The 26,389-nt window shown below is 42.8% G+C and overlaps 1 protein-coding gene across 1 annotated transcript in view; it reads left to right on the top strand.

The window, feature by feature from the left end:
* The first annotated feature begins 2,954 nt into the window (after positions 1 to 2,954).
* The window catches only part of LOC139262884 (cyclin-I-like), a 41,265-nt gene continuing 17,830 nt past the window's right edge, over positions 2,955 to 26,389 (top strand). The window contains exons 1-2 of the mRNA XM_070878124.1: positions 2,955 to 3,088; positions 21,949 to 22,023. Of these exons, the coding sequence (XP_070734225.1) occupies positions 2,987 to 3,088; positions 21,949 to 22,023 (177 nt within the window). The 5' untranslated portion in view covers positions 2,955 to 2,986. The remainder of the gene's footprint in view (positions 3,089 to 21,948; positions 22,024 to 26,389) is intronic.

Here is a 26,389-nt window from a genome sequence, read left to right as displayed (position 1 = left end):
GTTAATTACTTTCAATCAACCTCTGGCACTGAAAATTAACTATTGCAAGTGAGGTCTTAATTCCTTTCGGTATTAATTGTTGTTGGTGAATTTTAAAATGTCAACTTTAAAATGTTATTTAACTTTTTTTCTGCCTCCTTTTTTCTCTTTCTGTACCTGATTTGACATTGAATTCACCCACTCTAATCTACACTTCCATCTTCAACCTTGTGCTGCTTATTTCTCAATCCTTGGTTAAGGAGATACACAGTTGCTTGCTCTGTTCACACTGGTCCCAGATTCCCTGTTTCCCTTGCTGCGACGTTATCAGTTTGCATTTTCAGCAACTTCGTGAGAGAATTTTTTTGAGCAGAATATTTTTTGAGCAGGGGCAAGTCTAACTAATGGCAGACATGGTTAAATCCCCTGTTACAGCAAAATCTGGGCCAATAATGTGTTCGTTCTGACAAAAATTACTGAAGCAACAAATCACTTTTTTTGCACTCTATTTTAAACTTTTTAGTGGAAGAAAAATAGAAAGCACCAATAAAACCTAGATTTTATGCAACAAAAAAAGTGGCTAAGATAAGGACTGGAACCCCTAGATAGGACACCACCTTGACAGTAATGATTCCTGGATATTTCTCCTAGCCTACATTATGCAAGTGTCTCTTTAAACAAGATTTAACTTTCAATTCATTCAATTCATTTCAAGTTACCTCCCCGTAAGGAATTAGGTGAAGTCTATGTTTGTTGAATATTTTTGTATATCCAGAGAAATGATTTTTGACCTATGTGTTACGATGAAGGTTTCTGGCCCAGCCTGTTTCATGAATAAGTGTTTGGCCAGGTTTTTCTTTATATTTGGGGATCCACTAGAGCAGGGGTCGGCAATTATTTGGGCTGGAGGGCCACTTAACAAGTTTTGGTGAACTTTTGAGGACTGCGCACACAAAATGAAGTGTGTTAACAACAGCTACCATTAAAATTTGTTGTGGCATTTATTGTATAAAGAGCCCTTCATGTCATTTCCACACTTAATAAATATAACAACACTTATTAACATATTGACTAACATCCTACAGAGTTACCAAAACTTAATGAATCCTAGCAAGGCCCGAATCGTGCACAACTACTGTACCCAGAGAGACTCTTTTATTATTCACGTGTGCCGTGGGATATTTTACTATGTTAAAGGCACTATATAAATACATGATGTTGTAGCTTCAGCTGGATAACCTAACTACTGCTTGTACCAACCACTACATGGACTAATACAACAACAACTTGTATTTAAATAGTGTCTTTAATGTAGTGAAACATCCCAAAGCACTTCACAGGAGTATTATAAGATAAAAATTTGACACCGAGTTGCAAAAGTAGAAATTAGCGCAGATGACCAAAAGCTTGGTCAAAGAGGTATGTTTTAAGGACTGTCTTGAAGGAGGAAAGAGAGGTAGAGAGGCGGAGAGGTTTAGGCAGGGAGTTCCAGAGCTCGGGGGCCTAGGTAACAGAAGGCATGGCCACCAATAGTTGAGCGATTATAGTCAGGGATACTCGAGGGCAGAATTAAAGGAGCGCAGATATCCTGGGTGGCAGGGGGTTGTGGGACTGGAGGAGATTAGAGATAGGGAGGGGTGAGGCCATGGGGGGATTTGAAAATAAGGATAAGAATTTTGAAATCGAGGCGTTGCTTAACCGGAAGCTAATGTAGGTCAACGAGCACAGAGGTGGTGATGATGATGATGATGATGGGTGAGCCCATGTAGCCCCAGGCAGCCTGACACATCTCCAGTATCCACATGATTCACTTTTTAGCTCCTTGCCTTTTGTTGTCTGTCTGCAATAATTCAAGGTCACAGCTGGCCTGTGAAAACTGCCTGAATCAGACTATTTCACAGAGGTGAGGACCTTGACTTACCTTGTGAATAATAATGGGTCACACTTTTATGAGCAGCTCAAATTTCCCATGAAGCAGGCCATAAAACACTTCATTTACTTCACTGGTTCTTATCTCGCCTCTCGGGAACTTCAGCTCGTCTAAATCTTGGAACCCGCCTCCGATTTGCGCATGTGTGGAAAAGATACGCAGTTCGTGCATGCACGCAAATCAGTGTTGTTTCTTCAAAAAGAATCGGGAGATTTAGGCATTCCATTCAGAACCACTGCTCGGGCCGAATGAAATGGCAGGCTAGATGTGGCCCGCAGGCTGTATTTTGCCTATCACAGGACTGCAGCCATGCCCACTTTTGTCATCATAATTCCTTAAATAAAAGGCCAATTACTTGGTTGTTTCCAAGTGTGCTTCCATTGATGGCAGGTATACGATTAGACAGTAACTAAAACCCATTTTTATTATAATAGAAAACTTAAAATCTTTTAAAAGCAACAGCCGAAAGAGAAGTTGGTTCCCAAAGAGATGCGTTCTAGTTTATAGCAGCCTTTTGTAATTCTAATTTCTAAAGAATGGTTGTGTAAAAATTTGTCCTGAGGCGATAAGGCACAGAACAAATTGCATCCCTGTAGCTAGGTTACTCTGGATGGTAGGTTTGTTCCTGGCAGATGCCTCCAGCAAGGCTGCCTGTGGTCCCGATACTAGTAGACATCGCCCTGTAGCAGATTGATTGCAGTCCTGGCTCCAGACAGTCCGATATTCAGCTAAGTCCTTTTGCACCTTGCTTGTTGTTTCTACTTGGCAGCTTTGGATCCAGACATGATCCTTGGATGGCAAACTGGTTTTGGCCACAGCCTGAGGAGAACAGTGGTCCAACAGCAAGCCTCATAATCAATAGCTATCACATAGTTGAGAGGTTCTAAGTCATTCATGGAGCCATATTACAAAATAAAATACAGCAAGAGTTAGTGAGTTAGTGCCTTCTTGAGAGAGAGGTTTTGTTTTGGGGTAATTTTCCCCCCCGTCATGTTTTCTGCCTTGGGGTTTCCAAATTGATAATTATCCATTTTATTTCAGCAGGACGCAACTATCACTCCTTTGCAACGTGAAAATATGGTTCTGTGGCTCAGGGACTTATGCTCAAAGTTCGGTTACTACCCCGAGACCTTTTTTCTTGCCGTTAGTATTCTTGACCGACTCTTAGCATCTGTCAAGGTAAGATTTATTTACCTAATACTTAAATCTTTAGTTTTACGAATTGCTTGTTTCTTGATGGTTTACTTTCTTATCCGAGCCTCTTGGGTCAAACCTTAATGGTTAATATGAAGCCGGCTACACAGCTGGTGATAGCTATAGGCTAAAGCCTGGAGGAGACCTTTCATGTGCTGCAACAACAACAACAACTTGTATTTATATAGCACCTTTAACATAGTAAAATGTCCCAAGGCGCTAGAGCTTGATAAAACAAAATTTGACACCGAGCCATGCAAGGAGATATTTTGGCCAGATGACCAAAAGCTTGGTCCAAGAGGTAGATTTTAAGGAGGAAAGGGAGGGGGAGAGGTTTAAGGAGGAAATTCTGGAGCTTAGGGCCATGGCAGCTTACGGCACGGCCACCAATGGTGGAGCGATGTAAGGATAAGAATGGGAAGTACTTGTGTATAGATTTGTGATAAGACAGTTAGTTATTAATTTTCTATCCATTTGCTGTTTGAAGACCATTACTTCTAGGGATAATTTCCTCACTCTCCCCACCACAGTTTCTTATTTGTTTTAAACAATTTACTACCTGGCTGCCAGAGGATAAGTAGTTGCCAACAAAAAAAGGGGAAATTGGAGGACTTACCAACATCCTTTATTACCCCATCATTCATAACTTCTGAACACAGAGTAGCATTAGCAGACAGCTGGTAGCAAGTGATAAAAGCAAAATACTGTGGATGCTGGAATCTGAAATGAAAACCGAAAATGCTGGAAATCTCTGAGTCAGGCAGCATCTGTGGAGAGAAAAACCGAGTTACTGTTTCAGGTCGATGACCCTATAGTAGCAAGTGATCTTCCCATTGTGAAATTGTTTGCAGTGAGAGAAAGAGGAAGATATTTCAAAATAATAACACATCAACATTTGTACCGGAATTATTTTTCCCAGTGACAGTCAGTGATGTGGAACTTTACAAAAGTTTCAGTGATCATGGGTTTCAGTAATAGAAATATGATACATAAATTATCAGAGACAAAATTTAGCGCACAAATCAGAAAAGTATGGTTTAGAAAAGCATATACACACACAAGTTAAGACAATGGAAATTAAAATTAAAGTGATAGAGAGATGGCAGAAATATTAAAGAATGACTTTTACTCAGTATTTACAAGGGAGATCGAACATTGGATCATGAGATTAGTAATGAACTAAGTGCATTTAAATAAAAATAGGAAATATATTAAATAAACTAATCAAACTCAAAGAGGAAAAAAACCCTGGTCTGGATGGATTACATCCACGCATTTTAAAAGAATCTAGGGAAGAGATAGTAGAGGCATTACTACCCATATTTAATAATTAATTCGAAAAATGTGTATTGCCAGGAGGCAGACAAAAAGCAGAAAACTATAGACCAGTTAGCCTAACATCTGTGGTTGGGAAAATGTTGGAGTCCATTATTAAAGAAGCAGTAGCAAGACATTTGGAAAAACAAAATTCAGTCAGGCAGAGTCAGCATGGATTTATGAAGGGGAAGTCATGTTTGACAAATTTGCTGGAGTTCTTTGAGGATGTAACGAACAGGGTGGATGAAGGGGAACCAGTGGATGTGGTGTATTTGGACTTCCAGAAGGCATTTAGCAAGGCGCCACATAAAAGGTTACTGCACAAGATAAAAGTTCACGGAGTTGGGGGTAATATATTGGCATGGAAAGAGGATTGGCTAACTAATAGAGAACAGAGAGTCGGGATAAATGGTTCATTCTCAGGTTGACAACCAGTAACGAGTGGGTGCCGCAGGGATCAGTGCTGGGACCCCAACTATTTACAGTCTATATTAACGACTTGGAAGAAGGGACTGAGTGTAACGTAGCCAAATTTGCTGATGATACAAAGATGGGAGGAAAAGTAATGAGAGAGGAGGACATACAAAATCTGCAAAAGGACATAGACAGGCAGATGGAGTATAATGTTGGAAAGTGTGAGGTCATGCACTTTGGCAGAAAAAATCAAAGAGCAAGTTATTATTTAAATGGAGAAAGATTGCAAAGTGCCACAGTACAGCGGGACCTGGGGATACTTGTGCACAAAACACAAAAGGATAGTATGCAGGTACAGCAAGTGATCAGGAAGGCCAATGCTATCTTGGCCTTTATTGCAAAGGAGATAGAGTATAAAAGTAGGGAAGTCTTACTACAGCTATATAAGGTATTGGTGAGGCCACACCTGGAATACTGCATGCAGTTTTGGTTTCCATATTTACGGAAGGATAAACTTGCTTTGGAGGCAGTTCAGAGAAGGTTCACTGTTGATTTCGGGGATGAGGGGTTGACTTATGAGGAAAGGTTGAGTAGGTTGGGCTTCTACTCATTGGAATTCAGAAGAATGAGAGGTGGTCTTATCGAGACATATAAGATTATGAAGGGGCTTGACAGGGTAGATGCAGAGAGGATGTTTCGACTGATGGGGGAGACTCGTACTAGAGGGCACGATCTTAAAATAAAGGGCCGTCCATTTAAAACAGAGATAAGGAGACTACATATGCGGGAAGTGCATCTGCCTACAATACCTGACAGACCGCATTGCGGCACTGGAGCTGCGGGTGGATTTACTCTGGAGTATCCACGATGCTGTGAATATCGTGAATAGCACATTTAGCGAGTTGGCCACATCGCAGGTAAAGGGTACACAGCCAGATAGGGGATGGGTGACCAACAGGAAAAGCAGTGGAAGGAAGGTAGTGCAGGGGTCCCTGCGGTCATTCCCCTGCAAAACAGATACACCGCTTTGGGTACTGTTGAGGGGGATGACTCATCAGGGGAGAGCACAGCAGCCAAGTTTATGGCACCATGGGTGGCTCTGCTGCACAGGAGGGCAGGAAAACGAGTCGGAGAGCTATAGTGGTAGGGGATTCTATTGTAAGGGGAATAGATAGCTGTTTCTGTGGCCAAAACCAACACTCCAGGATGGTATGTTGCCTCCCTGGTGCAAGGGTCAAGGATGTCTCGGAGCGGGTGCAGGGCATTTTGAAGGGGGAGGGTGAACAGCCAGTTGTGGTGGTGCATATAAGTACCAATGATATAGGTAAAAAATGGGATGAGGTCCTACAAGACAAATTTAGGGAGCTAGGAGCTAAATTTAAAAAGTAGGACCTCAAAAGCAGTAATCTCAGGATTGCTACCATTGCCACGTGCTAGTCAGAGTAGGAATCTCAGGATAGCTCAGATGAATAGGTGGCTTGAGGAGTGGTGCAGAAGGGAGGGATTCAAATTCCTGGGACATTGGAACCGGTTCTGGGGGAGGTGGGAGCAGTACAAACTGGAAGGTCTGCACCTGGGCAGGACCGGAACCAATGTCCTAGAGGGGGTGTTTACTAGTGCTGTTGGGGAAGAGTTAAACTAATATGGCAGGGGGATGGGAACCTATGCAGGGAGACAGAGGGAAGTTGAATGGGGGCAGAAGCAAAAGATAGAAAGAAGAAAAGTAAAATTGGAGAGCAGAGAAACCCAAGGCAAAAAGCAAAAAGGGCCACATTACAACAAAATTCTAAAGGGGCAAAGTGTGTTAAAAAGACAAACCTGAAGGCTCTGTGCCTCAATGCGAGGAGTATTCGGAATAAGATGGACGAATTAACTGCGCAGATAGCAGTTAACGGATATGATGTCATTGGCATCACGGAGACATGGCTCCAGGGTGACCAAGGCTGGGAACTCAACATCCAGGAGTATTAAACATTTAAGAAGGACAGACAGAAAGGAAAAGGAGGTGGGGTGGCATTGCTGGTTAAAGAGGAAATTAATGCAATAGTAAGGAAGGACATTAGCTTGGATGATGTGGAATCGGTATGGGTGGAGCTACAGAATACCAAAGGGCAGAAAACGCTAGTGGGAATTGTGTACGGACCACCAAACAGTAATGAGGTTGGGGACAGCATCAAACAAGAAATTAGGGGTGCGTACAGTAAAGGTACAGCAGTTATCATGGGTGACTTTAATCTACATATTGATTGGGCTAACCAAAATGGTAGCAATGCAGTGGAGGAGGATTTCCTGGAGTGTTTTAGGGATGGTTTTCTAGACCAATGTGTCGAGGAACGAATTAGAACATAGAACATAAGAATTAGGAACAGGAGTAGGCCATCTAGCCCCTCGAGCCTGCTCCGCCATTCAATAAGATCATGACTGATCTGGCCATGGACTCCGCTCCACTTACCCGCCTGCTCCTCATAACCCTTAATACCCTTATTGGTTAAAAATCTATCTATCTGTGATTTGAATACATTCAATGAGCTAGCCTCAACTGCCTCCTTGGGCAGAGAATTCCACAGATTCACAACCCTCTGGGAGAAGAAATTCCTTCTCAACTCGGTTTTAAATTGGCTCCCCCGTATTTTGAGGCTGTACCCCCTAGTTCTAGTCTCCCCGACCAGTGGAAACAACCTCTCTGCCTCTATCTTGTCTATCCCTTTCATGATTTTAAATGTTTCTATTAGATCACCCCTCATCCTTCTGATCTCCAACGAGTAAAGACCCAGTCTACTCAATCTATCATCATAAGGTAACCCCCTCATCTCTGGAATCAGCCTAATGAATCGTCTCTGTACCCCCTGCACAGCTAGTATATCCTTCCTTAAGTAAGGTGACCAAAACTGCACGCAGTACTCCAGGTGCGGCCTCACCAATACCCTGTACAGTTGCAGCAGGACCTCCCTGCTTTTGTACTCCATCCCTCTCGCAATGAAGGCCAACATTCGCCTTCCTGATTACCTGCTGCACCTGCAAACTAACTTTTTGGGATTCATGCACAAGGACCCCCAGGTCCCTCTGCACCGCAGCATGTTGTAATTTCTCCCCATTCAAATAATATTCCCTTTTACTGTTTTTTTTTCCCAAGGTGGATGACCTCACATTTTCCGACATTGTATTCCATCTGCCAAACCTTAGCCCATTTGCTTAACCTATCTAAATCTCTTTGCAGCCTCTCTGTGTCCTCCACACAACCCGCTTTCCCAATAATCTTTGTGTCATCTGCAAATTTTGTTACACTACACTCTGTCCCCTCTTCCAGGTCATCTATGTATATTGTAAACAGTTGCGGTCCCAGCACCAATCCGTGTGGCACACCACTAACCACCGATTTCCAACTGGAAAAGGACCCATTTATCCCGACTCTCTGCTTTCTGTTAGTTAGCCAATTCTCTATCCAGGCTAATACATTTCCTCTGACTCCGCGTATCTTTATCTTCTGCAGTAACCTTTTGTGTGGCACCTTATCAAATGCCTTTTGGAAATCTAAATACACCACATCCATCGGTACACCTCTATCCACCATGCTCGTTATATCCTCAAAGACTTCCAGTAAATTAGTTAAACATGATTTCCCCTTCATGAATCCATGTTGCGTCTGCTTGATTGCACTATTCCTATCTAGATGGCCCACTATTTCTTCCTTAATGATAGCTTCAAGCATTTTCCCCACTACAGATGTTGAACTAATAGTTACCTGCCTTTTGTCTGCCCCCTTTTTTAAACAGAGGGGTTACATTAGCTGCTTCCCAATCTGATGGCACCTCCCCAGATTCCAGAGAATTTTGGTAGATTATAACCAATGCATCTGCTATAACTTCCGCCATCTCTTTTAATACCCTGGGATGCATTTCATCAGGACCAGGAGACTTGTCTACCTTGAGTCCTATTAGCCTGTCCAGCACTACCCCCCTAGTGATAGTGATTGTCTCAAGGTCCTCCCTTCCCACATTCCCGTGACCAGCAATTTTTGGCATGTTTTTGTGTCGTCCACTGTGAAAACCGAAGCAAAATAATTGTTTGAGGTCTCAGCCATTTCTACATTTCCCATTATTAAATCCCCCTTCTGATCTTCTAAGGGACCAACATTTACTTTAATCACTCTTTTCCGTTTTATATACCGGTAAAAGCTTTTACTATCTGTTTTTATGTTTTGCGCAAGTTTACTTTTGTAATCTATCTTTCCTTTCTTTATTGCTTTCTTAGTCATTCTTTGCTGTCGTTTAAAGTTTTCCCAATCTTCTAGTTTCCCACTAACCTTGGCCACCTTATACGCATTGGTTTTTAATTTGATACTCTCCTTTATTTCCTTGGTTATCCACGGCTGATTATCTATTCCTTCTCTTACCGCCCTTCTTTTTTACTGGAATATAATTAGAGGGCTGGCCATCCTAGACTGGGTGATGTGCAATGAGAAAGGGCTGATTAGCAATCTTGTTGTGAGAGGCCCCTTGGGGAAGAGTGACCATAATATGGTAGAATTCTTTATTAAGATGGAGAGCGACACAGTTAATTCAGAGACTAGAGTCCTGAACTTAAGGAAAGGTAACTTCGAGTGTATGAGACGTGAATTGGATAGAATAGGCTGGCAAGTGATACTTAAAGGATTGATGGTGGATAGGCAATGGCAAACATTTAAATATCACATGGGCGAACTTTAACAATTGTACATCCCTGTCTAGAGTAAAAATAAAACTGGGAAGATGGCTCGACCGTGGCTAACAAGAGAAATTAAGGATAGTGTTAAATCCAAGGTAGGGGCATATAAATTGGCCAGAAAAAGCAGCAAACCTGAGGACTGGGAGAATTTTATAATACAGCAGAGGAGGACAAAGGGTTTAATTAGGAGGGGGGGAAATAGAGTATGAGAGGAAGCTTGCTGGGAACATAAAAACTGACTGCAAAAGCTTCTATAGATATATGAAGAGAAAAAGATTAGTGAAAACAAACATAGGCCCCTTGCAGTCAGATTCAGGTGAATTTATAGAAACATAGAAAATAGGTGCAGGAGCCCTTTGACCCTTTGAGCCTGCACCGCCATTCAATATGATCATGGCTCATCATTCAACCTCAGTACCCCACGCGAGCCTTCTCTCCATACCCCCTGATCCCTTTAGCCATAAGGGCCACATCGAACTCACTTTTGAATATATATAACGAACTAGCCTCAACAACTTTCTGTGGTAGAGAATTCCACAGGTTCACAATTCTCTGAGTGAAGAAGTTTCTCCTCATCTCAGTCCTAAATGACTTACCCCTTATCCTTGGACTGTGACCCTTAGTTCTTGACTTCCCCAACATCGGGAACGTTCTTCCTGCATCTAACCTGTCCAGTCCCGTCAGAATTTTATATGTTTCTATGAGATCCCCTCTCATTCTTCTAAATTCCAGTGAGTATAAGCCTACCCGATCCAGTCTTTCCTCATATGTCAGTCCTGCCATCCCGGGAATCAGTCTGGTGAACCTTCGCTGCACTCCCACAATAGCAAGCACGTCCTTCCTCGGATTAGGAGACCAAAACTGCACACAATACTCAAGGTGTAGTCTCACCAAGGCCCTGTACAACTGCAGCAAGACCTTCCTGCTCCTATACTCAAATCCTCTCTCTATGAAGGCCAGCATGCCATTTGCTTTCTTTACTGCCTGCTCTACCTGCATGCCTACCTTCGATGACTGATGTACCATGACACCCAGGTCTCGTTGCATCTCCCCTTTTACTAATCTGTCACCATTCAGATAATAATCTGCCTTCCTGCTTTTGCCACCAAAATGGATAACCTCACATTTATCCACATTATACTGCATCTGCCATGCATTTGCCCATTTACCTAACCTGTCCAAGTCTCTCTGCAGCCTCTTAGCATCCTCCTCGTAGCTCGCACTGCCACCCAGCTTAGTGTCATCTGCAAACTTGGAGATATTACATTCAATTCCTTCGTCTAAATTGTAAATAGCTGGGGTCCCAGCACTGGACCCTGCAGCACCCCACTAGTCACTGCCTGCCATTCTGAAAAGGACCCACTTATTCCCACTCTGCTTCCTGTCTGCCAACCATTTCTCTATCAACGTCAATACATTACCCACAATACCATGTGCCTTAATTTTGCACACTAATCTCTTGTGTGGGACCTTGTCAAAAGCCTTTTGAAAGTCCAAATATACCACACCTACTGGTTCTCCCTTATCCACTCTACTATAGTTACATCCTCAAAAAACTGTAGATGATTTGTCAAGCATGATTTCCCTTCATAAATCCATGCTGACTTGGACTGATCCTGTCACTGCTTTCCAAATGCACTGCTATTACATCTTTAGTAATTGACTCCAGCATTTTGCACACCACCGATGTCTGGCTAACCGGTCTATAATTCCCTGTTTTCTCTCTCTCTCCCTCATTCACCAGCCCTCTCATGGGGAACAAAGAAATGGCCGACCAATTAAACAAATACTTTGATTATGTCTTCACGAAGGAAGACACAAATAATAGGGGACCGAGGGTCTAGTGAGAAGGAGGAACTGAAGGAAATCCTTATTAGGCGGGAAATTGTGTTGGGGAAATTGATGGGATTGAAGACCGATAAATCCCCGGGCCTGATGTCTGCATCCCAGAGTACTTAAGGAAGTCACCCTAGAAATAGTGGATGCATTGGTGATCATTTTCCAACAGTCTATCGAATCTGGATCAGTTCCTATGGACTGGAGGGTAGCTAATGTAATCCCATTTTTAAAAAAGGAGAGAGAAAAAACAGGGAATTATAGACCGGTTAGCCTGACATCGGTAGTGGGGAAAATGTTGGAATCAATTATTAAAGATGAAATAGCAGCACATTTGGAAAGCAGTGACAGGATCGGTCCAAGTCAGCATGGATATATGAAAGGGAAATCCTGCTTGACAACTCTTCTAGAATTTTTTGAGGATGTAACTGGTAGAGTGGACAAGGGAAACCAGTGGATGTGGTGTATTTGGACTTTCAAAAGGCTTTTGACAAGGTTCCACACAAGAGATTGGTGTGCAAAATTAAAGCACATGGTATTGGGGGTCATGTACTGACGTGGATAGAGAACTGGTTGGCAGACAGGAAGCAAAGAGTTGGAATAAATGGGTCCTTTTCAGAATCGCAGGCAGTGACTAGTGGGGTGCCACAGGGCTTAGTGCTGGGACCCGAGCTATTTACAATATACATTAATAATTTGGATGAGGGAATTGAGTGTAATATCTCCAAGTTTGTAGATGACAATAAGCTGGGTGGCGGTGTGAGCTGTGAGGAGGATGCTAAAAGGCTGCAGGGTGACTTGGACAGGTTAGGTGAGTGGGCAAACACGTGGCAGATGCAGTATAATGTGGATAAATGTGAGGTTATCCACTTTGCGGGCAAAAACACGAAGGCAGAATATTATCTGAATGGCGGTAGATTAGGAAAAGGGGAGGTGCAACGAGACCTGGGTGTCATGGTACATCAGTCATTGAAAGTTGGCATGCAGGTACAACAGGCGGTGAAGAAGGCAAATAGTATGTTGGCCTTCATAGCTATGGGATTAGAGATTAGAGTAGCAGCAGGGAGGTCTTACTGCAGTTGTACAGGGCTTTAGTGAGGCCTCACCTGGAATATTGTGTTCAGTTTTGGTCTCCTAATCTGAGGAAGGACATTCTTGATATTGAGGGAGTGCAGCGAAGGTTCACCAGAATGATTCCCGGGATGGCAGGACTGACATATGAGGAGAGATTGAATCGACTGGGCCTGTATTCACTGGAGTTTAGAAGGATGAGAGGGGATCTCATAGAATCATATAAAATTCTGACGGGACTGGACATGTTAGAAGCAGGAAGAATGTTCCCGATGTTGGGGAAGTCCAGAACCAGGGTACCTAACCTAAGCATAAGGGGTAAGCCATTTAGGACTAATGAGGAGAAACTTCTTCACTCGGAGAGTTGTTAACCTGTGGAATTCCCTGCCGCAGAGAGTTGTTGATGCCAGTTCATTGGATATATTCAAGAGAGAGTTAGATATTGCCCTTATGGCTAAAGGGATCGAGGGGTATGGAGAGAAAGGGGTACTGAGGTGAATGATCAGCCATGATCTTATTGAATGGTAGTGCAGGCTCGAAGGGCCGAATGGCCTACTCCTTCACCTATTTTCTATGTTTCTTCTCTGAGGGTTGTGAATATGTGAAATTCGTTGCCTCAGAGAGCTGTGGAAGCTGGGACATTGAATAAATTTAAGACAGAAATAGATGGTTTCTTAATCGATAAGGGGTTATGGGGATCGGGCAGGGAAGTGGAGCTGAGTCCATGATCAGATCAGCCAGGATCTTATTGAATGGCGGAGCAGGCTCGAGGGGCCGTACCGCCTACTCCTGTTCCTATTTCTTCTGTTCTTATGACATAGCGAACATAATACCTATATTTTAAGGAGGGAGATAGAACATGTCCAGGGAACTATAGACCAGTCAGCTTAACATCGGTGGTAGGAAAAATAATGGAATCCATACTATAGGAGAAAATGGAAGAATATCTAGAAGCCAGAAATATAATAATGAAAATTCAGCATGGATTTCAAAAGGGAACGTTTTTTAAGAGGTAACAAAGAGAATAGGCAAGGGTCATGCAGTAGATATAATTTATCTAGATTTTCAAAAGGCCTTTGATAAGGTGCTACATAATTGTCAGAGAATCCGGAATCAGGGAGAAGTAGCAGAATGGATAGCTAGCTGGCTTCAAGACAGATAGCAGAGAGTAGGGGTAAAGGGTAACTATCAACAGTGGCAGAAAGTGGGAAGTGGTGTTCCACAAGGATCAGTGCTGGGACCACTGTTGTTCACATTTTATATTAACGATTTAGACTTTGGAATCAAAAATACATTTTCTAAATTTGCAGATGATACCAAATTTGTGGGGGGATAGTCAATACTGAGGAGGACGGCAACAAATTATAGGAAGACATTAATAACCTTGCAGAATGGGCATTTAATTGGCAAATGACATTCAACAAAATAAATGTGAGGTATTACGTTTTAGTCAGAAGAATAGGGAGGTCACTTATGACTTGAAGGGTGTAAGTCTGTGTGGGATAAAGGAGCAAAGGGATCTCTGAGTACAAATACACAAATCACTAAATGTAGCGACACAACAAAGCCATAAAAAATGCAAACAAAGCTCTAGGGTTTATTTCTAGAGGTATATAATTTAAAGGTAGGAAAGTTATGCCAAACAAGTGTCAAACCTTGGTTAGACCACACTTGGAGTACTGCATACAATTCTGGTCGCCATATTATAAAAAGGATATAGAGTGACTGGAGAAGATAGAGAAGATTTACAAGGATGGTACCAGACATGTGAGGGTATACATATCCGGAAAGGATGAACAGGCTGGGTCTCTTTTCTCTTGAAAAAAGAAGGCTGAGGGGTGACCTAATAGAGGTCTTTAAATTTATGAAAGGTTTTGATAGAGTAGATACAGAGAGAATGTTTCCCCTTGTGGGGAAGAGCATAACTAGAGGCCATCAATATAAGATAGTCACCAAGAAATCAAATAGGGCATTCAGAAGAAACTTAGGTCGCCAGAGAGTGGTGAGAATGTGGAACTCGCTCCAACAGTGTGTAGTTGAGGCAGATAATATAGATGCATTTAACGGGAAACTAGATAAGCATATGAGGGAGATGAGAATAGAGGGTTATGCTGGCAGTTAGATGAGGAAAGACAGGAGGAGGCTCGAGTCGAGCAAAAACGATGGCATGGACTGGTTGGGCCGAAAGGCCTGTATGTGCTGTATATCCTATGTCAAATTAAGAGAGATATATAACATACTGACCACTCTCTGGGTAAAGATGTTTCTCCTGAATTCCCTTTTGAATTTATTAGTGACTATCTTTTATATTTATGGTCTCACCCGCAAGTGTAAGCAACTTCTCTACATCTACCCGATCAAACCCTTTCATAATCAAAGACCTCTATCAGGTCACCCCTCAGTCCTCCCTTTTCTAGAGAAAAGAGACCCAGCCTGTTCAATCTTTCCTGATGGGTATTGTTGTGTACGCAAATAACAGACAAACTGAAACAGGTGCCATGTAACTTAACTGTGTCCTTTATAGCAACTCCCCAAAATGGTGTCCCAAAACCAGCATGAACCAGCTTACAGCAGTATGTGAATAGCTCCCGCATGGTCCTAATGTCTGTCTAATGTCCTGTAACAGAGTATGAACACAACATATTTCCCCACTTCTGAAAATACAGTCTATGAACAAATAATGTCCTTGAGATAGCCAGGCCATATTCTGATACGCTGAGACCGGCGTGGTCCTTAGTGTTTGATCGAAGTTTTCGGTTGGGAAACAGAACAGTGCTCTGTTCCATTCTGCTGGTCTGTTGGCCTGTGATTTGGGATCAGTCTACGAGCGTTCCATCGCGTTCCAATATTGAGCTCGTAGGTGTGAGGGCTGAACTTTCGCCCGATCTGTTTTGGAGGCGAAAGTGAAGATGCGAGCTTATGACTATGGTTTGGGCGCTTAACTCTGACCCAATCTCCATTCTTCAGTTGGGGTTTTTGAGTGCGTTGTTTTGTGTCAGTGTACGACTTCACTTTTTGTTGGCATTCCAAAATCTGTGATGCGAGTGTGGTTATCTTCATGCTAGGTTTGGCTGGAGGTTTGAGAGTGTCCAATAGCCACTGAAGATTCCACCCAATCATGAGCTCAGCGGGTGTTTTCCCCGTTAGTGAGTGCTTTGTCGAACGGCATGTGCGGGGAATGGTTTGAACCGCTTCGTTGAACGTTTGGCCGGCTGTGAGGTTGGCTTTCAAACCCTCTTTGATGTGGTTAAATCGCTCAACACCTCAGTTGCTTTGAGGATTGTACCGAGCAGTAAGGCGATGCTCGATAGCGCGACGAGTGAGGAAATCCGCGAACTGGTCGGACACAAATTTTGGTTCATTGTCAGTGATTATGACCTCTGGGAGGCCCCACTTCGTGAACATATGTTGTCAGAATAGTGATGGTTGTTGATGAGGTCACTGAACTTGTAGCGATTTCTGGTCATTTGGAATGCAGGTCATGTACTACAATAAGGAAACGCTGGTGCTGTGGAGCTGCTTCAACTGGACCAAAGATATCTAACTGAAATTGTTGCCATGGTCTTTGTGGCCATGGAATGGGCTTCATTGGCGCTAGTTGGATGTTTGTTGCCTTTTCGCTCAGACTGCTTGCTTCGCAGTGTGAGACGAACTCCACAATGCGAGTGTCAATCCCAGGCCACCATACTAAATCGCGACATCTCTGCTTCATGCGGACAATGCCAGGGTGTCCATCGTGTGCCAATGAGAGAACACGCTGTTGAAGCGACTTGGGAATTACTGCTCTATCACCACGAGCTAGGCAGCCATCATTCCAAACGGAAAATTCATCGCGAAGTCTGTGGAATGTTTTCAGCTGTTCCGGAATTTGCTTAGGCCACTCAGTCTGGAGGAAGTGGCTCATGTGCTGGAGCGTAGCATCACTCTGTGATTCAGTTTTGAGTTTGTCGCAGGAGACAAGGTTTCTGATGGACTGAGTGATGATCGACATGACATATGTATCGTCATCTGTGAACAAGTCAGCACCAGAGACCGAAGCAGGTGTCAAGCGGCTGAGCATGTCAGCTGCGTGGTTGTGACTGCCAGTGATGTACTTCAAAGTTATACTGATGAAGGCAATCTGACCATCGGCTGATTCGTAGTGGTCTGTGCCCAGATCCAATTGTAGCGAGTAACATAGTTAGCGCTTGGTGATCCGTATGGAGGGTAAATTTCCTGCCATAGAGGTAGATGTGCCAGCATTCACATGCGTAGATGCAAACGAGTGCTTCATGTTCCCTTTGGACGAACGTCTTGCCATGGCTGTAGCTGAAGTCTGCTGCACAGTGGGAGCAGGGGATCGGAGCGCTTTTGAATTGGAAAGCACTGATTAGATTTGGATGGCCAAACTAGTTGCTTTGTCCAATGTCAATTTGTCATCCTCCATTAGCAAGTGATCCTGAATGCGGGGGATCATTGTTTTCTCAATAATTCGATCCCTGATCATTTCCTCTGTGAGCTCCAAAGTTACACGTAGCGGCAAGTTCAGTTAATGAAATGATATCCTGTTTGATTGGTTCACTGTTCCCTTGCCCCCTTTGATGAAATTTGTGTATCTCCATCACAATACTTTTCTTTGGCCCAAAATATTTCTCGAGGGTGCTTACCGCTTTGTCGTAGGACTCAGTTTCTTCAATTTGGCCAAAGATGCATTGGCCTTCAGTGGATAAGTATTGCACGGCGGCGAGCTGGTGTTACGTTGTTGCCATCTAACCCACTTGCCGTGATGTACATAGAAAAGCCTTTTATCCATCTCGGCCATGGAATTGGAGGGTCCCCGGGTGTGGCGAAGAATGGGGGGGGTGCCAAATTATGTTGTGTACGTAAATAACAGCCAAACTGAAATGGGAGTCATGTAAGTTAACTGTATCCTTTATAGCAACTTCCCAAAATGGTGTCCATAAACCAACATGAACCAGCTTGTTTACAGCAGTGTGTGAATAGCTCCCACAGGGTCCTAATGCCTGTCTAGTGTCCTATAACAATCAAATGGAGTATGAACACAACAGGTATAACCTCTCAGAACTGGTAGCATTCTTATAAATCTTCTCTGCAACCTCTTCAGTGCCTCTATGTCCTCTTTATAATAAGACGACCAGAACTGTGCACAGTACTCCAAGTCTGGTCTGACCAAGGTTCTATATGAATCGGGCCAGCAGCCTGGCCCCCAAGAGGGGGTACCGTCGAACCCAGGGGCATAATTGTCGGGCTGACCTGGCAGTCTGCCGACAAAAAAAATTAACATGGCGGCCACGGCGTGCGTCCTCCCCTTTAAGTGCGGCCGTACCGCCATGCTGCAGAAAGTGCACCGACACAAAAAGCTGTCTGAGGCACCGATCGGCAGCGGGGCTGCTCCTGCGGGGCAATGCTGGGAAAGGGGCCATTTCCTGAGGGGCAATTTCGCGAGCGGGTCCCTGCCAGTTGGTAAGGGGTCGCCGCGTGCACGCTGTGGCGGGAAAATGGGCGGATCGGTCCCAGGCACTGCTCCAAAACTCTCAAAGGGCAATTTACAAAATGACTGCCCTTCCGCGGAGAGTCGGTGGGCGTTCCGGGCTGCCCGTGGCCGCTGCTTTCAGGCAGCCAGAGGTCTTATCAGGACCGGCCAAGGAGAATGTGATCTCCTTATTCTTCATACCAAAATATACTACTTCACTTGGCTATGTTGAAGTTAATTTGACAATTACATGTCCATTCTTAAAGCTAATGGCCTGCTGATCCAATATCGCCCGCTTTAAACTATCGCCTAAAATTAAAATTACCCCCAGTGAGTTTGTAATTTCGGTGCGATTTCATGAGAGGATGGTAGTAGAGATCAGGCATGAACTCAACAATTTCAAAGGGAATAGAGAGAGAGTCATTGCCTGACCTTGTGCATTTACTACTGGCCTGGTCTAGAACAACATTGATGGGGACCTTGGAGAAGGTCTTAACCTGATTTATTTAAAAATAATTTGTGAATTTTGTTTCATCATGTTTGTAAACTGAAGGATGTCCCTACTGAGATAAGGAACCTGTTTCTAGTTTGAGCACCCAATCAATCATTCCAGGTCAGATATAACATACTTTAGATGGAAAGTAAAGTGACCTCAACTCTATCCCAATAATGTGGATTAACCTGAGCCTCAGAAGAGAAACACTTCTGCACCAGATTTGCATTTTAAATTTTTGGATTTCTCCACCCCAGAGGACTGTGGATTCTCAATCATTGAGTACATTCAAGACGGAGATTGATAGATTTTTGGGCACTAAGGGAATCGAGGGATGTGGGGAGAGGGCGGAGTTGCGGTTGATGATCAGTCATGAGTGAGCATAGCATGATTGGGCTTCAAATTCAGATGGAGGGTGAGAAAGTTGGATCCCTAACCAGCGTACTAAGCTTAAATAAAGGAGACTATGAAGGTATGAGGACAGAGTTGGCTAAAGTGGACTGGGAAAACAGATTGAAGTGTGGGACGGTTGAGGAACAGTAGTGTACATTTAAAGAGATATTTCACAACTCTCAAGAAAAATATATTCCAGTAAGGAGGAAAGCGTGCAAGAGAAAAGAAAGCCATCCGTGGATAACTAAAGAAATAAAGGACGATAGCCGATTTTAAAAACAAGGGCATACAAAGTGGTCAAAACTAGTGGGAGGACAGAAGATTGGGAAGCTTTTAAAAGCCAGCAAAGAATGACTAAAAAAATGATTAAGAAAGGGAAGATAGACTATGAAAGTAAACTAGCACAAAATATAAAAACAGATAGCAAGAGTTTCTATAGGTATATAAAAAGAAAAAGAATGCCTAAAGTAAATGTTGGTCCCTGAGAGGACGAGACTGGGGAATTAGTAATGGGGAACATGGAGGTGGCAGAAACTCTAAACAAGTATTTTGTATCAGTCTTTACAGTAGAGAACACTAACAATATTCCAATAGTGGATAGTCAAGGGGCTATGGGGGAGGGGGGGGGACAGGGTGGGGAGGAATCACAATCACTAATGAGGCGGTGCTCAGTAAGATAATGGGACTAAAGGTAGATAAATCCCCTGGACCTGATGGCTTGCATCCTAGGGTCTTAAGAGAAGTAGCGGCAGGGATTGTGGATGCATTGGTTGTAATTTCCCAAAATTCCCTGGATTCTGGAGAGGACCCAGCAGATTGCAAAACTGCAAATGTAACGCCCCTATTCAAAAAAAGGAGGCAGACAAAAAGCAGGAAACTATGGACCAGTTAGCCGAACATCTGTGGTTGGGAAAATGTTGGAGCCCATTATTAAAGAAACAGTAATAGGACATTTGGAAAAGCAAAATTTGGTCAGGCAAAGTCAGCATGGATTTAAGAAGGGGAAGTCATGTTTGACAAATTTGCTGGAATTCTTTGAGGATGTAATGAACAGGGGGATAAAGGGAAACCAGTGGATGTGGTGTATTTGGACTTCCCGAAGGCATTTGACAAGGTGCCACACAAAAGGTTACTGCACAAGATAAAAGTTCCCGGGGTTGGGAGTAATATATTAGCATGGAGAGAAGATTGGCTGACGAACAGAAAATAGAGAGTCGGGATAAATAGTTCATTCTCTGGTTGGCAATCAGTAACGAGTGGGGTGCCGCAGGGATCAGTGCTGGGACCCCAACTATTTACAATCTATATTAACGACTTGGAAGAGGGGACTGAGTGTAATGTAGCCAAGTTTGCTGACGATACAAAGATGGGAGGAAGGGCAATGTGTGAGGAGGACATAAAGAGGCTGCAGGAGGACATATACAGACTAAGTGAGTGGGCAGGAATTTGGCAGATGGAGTATAATGTTGGAAAATGTGAGGTCATGCACTTTGGCGGAAAAAAATCAGAGCAAGTTATTATTTAAATGGAGAAAGATTGCAAAGTGCTGCAGAACAGCGGGACCTGGGGGTACTTGTGCATGAAACACAGGGGAATGGTATGCAGGAAGGCTAATGGTATCTTGACCTTTTTTGCAAAGGGGATGGAGTATAAAAGCAGGGAAGTCTTGTTACTGCTGTACAGAGTATTGGTGAGGCCACACCTGGAATACTGGGTACAATTTTGGTTTCCATATTTAAGAAAGGATATACGTGCTTTGGAGGCAGTTCAGAGAAGGTTCACAAGGTTGATTCCAGAGATGAGGGGGTTGACTTATGAGGAAAGGTTGAGTAGGTTGGGCCTCTACTCATTGGAATTCAAAAGAATGAGAGGTAATCTTATAGAAATGTATAAGATTATGAGGGGGCTTGATAAGGTGGATGCAGAGAGGATGTTTCCACTGGTGTGGGAGACTAGAACTAGAGGGCATGATCTTAGAATAAGGGGCCGCCCATTTAGAACTGAGATGAGGAGAAATTTTTTCTCTGAAGGTTGTGAATCTGTGGAAATCACTGCCTCCGAGAGCTGTGGAAGTTGGGACATTAAATACATTTTAGACAGTTTCTTAAACGATAAGGAGTTATGCGGAGTGGGCAGAGAAGTGGAGCTGAGTCCATGATCAGATCAGCCATGATCTTATTGAATGGCGGAGCAGGTTCGAGGGCCCTTATGGCTGACTCCTTCTTCTATTTCTTATGTTATTTCAACTTCTGAGCCAGCCATCCTTGTGCCCTCCCTGAGTGAATTACTAATTAATGCTCAATTCTAAACGTTTTATACTCTGGAACCCAGGCTGCACTGGGGATTTTATTAATTCTTCCTCACTTTCATTTCACATTGCATCAAGTAATTAATTGGATATTAAGTGCTTTGGGGCTTGCTAGGGATTTGAAGAGTGCTATATAAATGCAAATTCTTTCATTTATTTTAAAGCACAGTAGAGGGTGCAGGCTTTTGCCTTATTAGTCTTGGCTTTATTTAAACCCAGGTTCTTCTGTATTGGATTCCCTTTGGAATCACTTCCCTTAGTCTCTGCTAGTTTAGTTTCAACATTGTTGAGATGTAGCTTCAAAGTGCTAATTTCTTTCTCTGCATTTTTCAGGAGTTCCTTTGTCTTCATGTCATATCCTCATAGAAACATAGAAAATAGGTGCAGGAGTAGGCCATTCGGCCCTTCGAGCCTGCACCGCCATTCAAATGAGTTCATGGCTGAACATGCAACTTCAGTATCCCATTCCTGCTTTCTCGCCATACCCCTTGATCCCCCGAGTAGTAAGGACCTCATCTAACTCCAATCTGCTGAGTCTTCCAAAATAATACATTTCAGGCTGCACAGCCTGGATAAGATGTCTGAATTCAGTGATATTAATTTCAACATTACTCTATTGTCAATGTTATATCAATCTGTACTCTGGAACACTTGTTGATGAATACTCTTTTTCATATTATGAATTTAAATTCAAGTTTATATCTAATCTCTTATCTCAATGACATTTCTGTTCATTAACAATTTCCTTGCATTTGTGTGACAATTATTAGTAAATGATATTAAGTTGGAAGGTACTGGTATTCATCATCCTTTCTTTAAATGTATAATTTGTTTAGGCACAACCAAAGTATCTTCGTTGCATTGCCATTTCCAGCTTGTTCATTGCAGCCAAAATCAATGAGGAAGATGAGGTTTGTGTTCTTATATCTTGTACAGATTTAGTACTCAAAAGAAAAATGGAATTATATCATGAATTGTGTTAATTGACTTTGAACTCAGTAGACTGTATGTATATATTATGTAATAAGCCACTGTTTTATTTGGGTATAATACTCCTATATAAATAACTTCTGTGATAGTTTCCCTCCAATTCTGTCCCTTGCTGTCTTGAACATAGGAGACCAAAAAAAACTTGGCTATTTTAGCAAAGGAACACTTAAACAAATACATATAAATTCCTTTTTCTGCCATTTGAATATAGGGCTATTTTAAATAAATTAATGCCTTCGCTAGCATAGCAGACAGAGAAATGTTGTATGAATGTATAAGTACTCAACCGTTTATATTGTCAACAGTAGTTTCAAGGCTACTTGTGCCATGGTATTGTGCCACAGACACTGGCTTCCCTCCAGTAATTTGTGTAAGTGGTTAGTCTTCACCTGTGACTCTAAGTAATGAGTGTTGGTGTGCTATTCAGCTACATGGGCCAGCACAGCCCAACCCAATCCTTTCCTCACCCAACAAGCATACCTTGTAACAAGACTCGTTGGATAGCAGTTAGGAATGGAAACCATGGCTAAATTTTCCCCTGGTTAACCCAGGGTACTGAGGTCAATTAGTATATCCCCACTCTTGCCCTAGCTGAGATCAACTACCCCAAACATGGACAGAAGACTCTTGGGTTGTCTAGCTCAGTGTCAACAAACATAGTATCTAATAACTTTCACAAGGGAATTGGATATATACTTCAAAAAGAAAAAAATTGCTGGATTATGGGGAAAGAGCAGGAATGAGACTAATTAGGTAACTCTTTCAAAGAACTGACAGACATGATGGGCTGAATGGCCTCCTTTGTGCTGTAAGATTCTATGCTTTGATAACAGAGCCATGGGGATCCTTTACAGGGTAAAATATTCCTGTCTACAGTATATAATTGTTTTGTATTACTTGGTATAAATAACATTCCTGTTCAGTCTTGTTACTTTGTATGGCACTCCATAGTATATTGTATTATACAAGATGTGTTTTTACTTGTGTATAACATTCTCGGTTACTGGGTTATAGCACTTTATTATAATGCATTGTTTTACCTAGAGATAATACTCAATTTATTTACATGTAAAATTACTCATACAGTTCATATTTAAAAATCTTATCAAACGTGTCATTGGCATCACTCTCCAAGGTTGTGATGCTGATAAAGTTATCATGTTAATTCTGTTAATATAGCATCCCATGCATGACTATCAAAGAGTGATAATAAATGAGGATCTGTAATTCAATTCATCAAATTTTAAGAGGGTTTCATGGATCTCCTGAAACAGCTTTGTTTCACTTTAGCTCGCTGACTATTATTCAGTCGTTACCTTTGATATTGTTGACTGGCAAACCAAGAACAGTCAGGACAAGGTACGCCACAAATGCTGCTGTTGTTGATTACTGTATTTTTGTTGGGTTCCCTCGCCTCTGATTAAGCCAGCACATTTAATGTGACTACATTTAGCCAAAAATCCAGTATTTCAGAGGAGTTAATGCTGATCAAGTGGACGGGTGTTTCTAAATTCAGATAAAATAAAAATGAAAACATGGCAGTTTATTATCTGGACACAAAGTGTGACGATTTGAGCACAATGGGAAAGAAGCGGCCCGTGCAGACGTAAGAGGGGAACTTGCAGGTGTTCCCATGCGCTTGCTGCCTTTGTTCTTCCAGGTGGTGGAGGTCACGGGTTTGGGAGGTGCTGCCGAAGAAGCCCTGGCGAGTTGCTGCAATGCATCCTATAGATAATCATAGAAATTTACAGCATGGAAGGAGGCCATTTCGGCCCATCGTGTCCGTGCTGCCCAACAAGAGGCTATCCAGCCTAATCCCACTTTCCAGCTCTAGGTCTGTAACCCTGCAGCTAACAGCACTTCACATTTAAAAAGTACTTGGATGTACACTTGATGACGGTTTCTGCCTCTACCACCCTTTCAGGCAGAGTTCCAGACCCCCACAACCCTCTGCATCAAGAAATTTCCCCTCAAAACCTTCTGCCAATGACTTTAAATTTATGCACCCTGGTTGTTGACCCCTCTCCTAAGGGAAATAGGCCCTTTCTATCCACTATATCTAAGCCCCTCATAATTTTATACATTTCAATGAGGTCTCCCCTCAGCCTCCTCTGTTCCAAGGAAAACAAACCCAGCCTATCCAATCTGTCCTCATAGCTAAGATTCTCCACTCCCGGCAAAATCCTCGTAAGTCTCCTTTGTACCCTCTCTAGTGCAATCACATCCTTCCTGTAATGCGGTGACCAGAACTGCACACAGTACTCTACCTGTGGCTTAACTACTATTTTATACAGTTCAAGCATAACCTCCCTGCACTTGTATTCTATGCCTCGGCTAATAAAGGCAAGCATTCCGTATGCCGCCTTAACCACCTTATTCATCTGGCCTGCTACCTTCAGGGATCTGTGGACATGCACTCCAAGGTCTCTTTGTTCCTCTACACTTCAGTATCCTACCATTTAATATCTATTCCCTTTCCTTGTTAGCCCTCCCCAAATGCATGTCCTCACATTTCTCTGGATTAAATTCCATCTGCCACTGTTCTGCCCACCTGACCAGTTGATTGATATCTTCCTGCAGTCTACAGCTTTCTTCTTCATTATCAACCACGCAGCCGATTTTAGTATCATCTGCAAACTTCTTAATCATACCCCCTACATTCAAGTCTAGATCATTGATGTATACCACAAAAAGCAAGGGACCTAGTACTGAGCCCTGTGGAACCCTACTGGAAACATCCTTCCAGTCACAAAAACACCCATCAACCATTACCCTCTGCTTCCTGCCTTTGAGCCAATTTTGGATTGAACGTGCCATTTTACCCTGGATCCCATGGACTTTTACTTTCATGACCAGTCTGCCATGTGGGACCTTGCCAAAAGCCTTGCTGAAATCTATATACACTACATCATACGCACTACCCTCATTGACCCTCCTCGTTACCTCCACAAAAAATTCAATCAAGTTAGTCAGACACAACATTCCCTTAACAAATCTGTGCTGACTGTCCTGGAATAATCTGTATCTTTCTAAATGAAGATTTATCCTGTCCTTCAAATTTTTTTCCAATAATTTTCCCACCACCAAGGTTAGGCTGACTGGCCTATAATTACTCAGTCTATCCCTTTCTTCCTTCTTAAACAAAGGTACCACATTAGCAGTCCTCCAGCCCTCTGGCATCACACCTGAAGCCAGAGAGGATTGGAAAATGAAGGTTAAAGCCTCTGCTATTTCCTCTTTTGCTTTGTTTAACAGCCTGGGATACATTTCATCCGGGCCTGGGGATTATCCACTTTCAAAGCTGCTAAGCCCCTTAATACCTCCTCTCACACTGTTTGTTTATTTCATCTAATATTTTACACTCCTCCTTCTTGATAGCAGTGTCTGCATCGCCCCTTTCTTTTGTGAAAACAGACACAAAGTACTCATTAAGAACCATACCCACATCTGCCTCCACACGCTGATTACCCTCATGGTCTGTAATAGGCTTTACCCTTTCTTTAGTTATCCTCTTGTCTTAATATATTTCTAAAACATCTTTGGGTTTTCCTTGATTTTACTTGCCAAGAATATGTCATGCTCTCTCTTGGCTCTCCTAATTTCCTCTTTAATTTCACCCCTGCACTTTCTATACTCCTCTCGGGTTTCTGCAGTATTTAGCCCTCGGTATCTGTCATAAACCTCTCTCTTTTCTTTATCTTACCTTGTATGCCCCGACACATCCAGGTTGCTCTAGATTAGTTAGTCCCACCCTTTTTCTTGAAGGGCACATATTTGGTCTGAACCCTCCGGATCTCCTCCTTGAATGCCTCTCACTGCTCTGACACTGATTTACCTTCAAGTAGCTGTTTCCAGTCCACTATGGCTAAATCACCCCTCAGTTTAGCAAAGTTGGCTTTTCCCCAATTTAGAACATTTATTCCTGGTCTATCCTTGTCCTTTTCCATAACTACCTTAAATCTAACTGAATCACTAGCACCTAAATGCTCTCCCACTGATGCCCCTTCCACCTGCCCAGCTTCATTCCCTAAAATTAAATCCAGAACCGTCCCCTCCAGTGTTGGGCTTGCTAAAAAAAGTTCTCCTGATTGCATTTTAGGAATTCCACACCCTCTATACCCTTCACACTAATTTTATCCCAGTTAATATTAGGATAGTTGGAATCCCCTACTATTACTGCCCTATAGTTTTTGTACTTCTCAGAAATTTGCCTACATATTTGCACTTCTATCTCCCTCACTGTTTGGGGGTCTATAGTACACTCGCAGCAGTGTGATCGCCCTTCTT

This window comes from Pristiophorus japonicus, chromosome 4, assembly GCF_044704955.1.
Source record: "Pristiophorus japonicus isolate sPriJap1 chromosome 4, sPriJap1.hap1, whole genome shotgun sequence".
NCBI lineage: Eukaryota > Metazoa > Chordata > Chondrichthyes > Pristiophoridae > Pristiophorus > Pristiophorus japonicus.
Note: the sequence above shows the minus strand (reverse complement) of the source record. Positions and strands in the feature narration are given on the sequence as shown.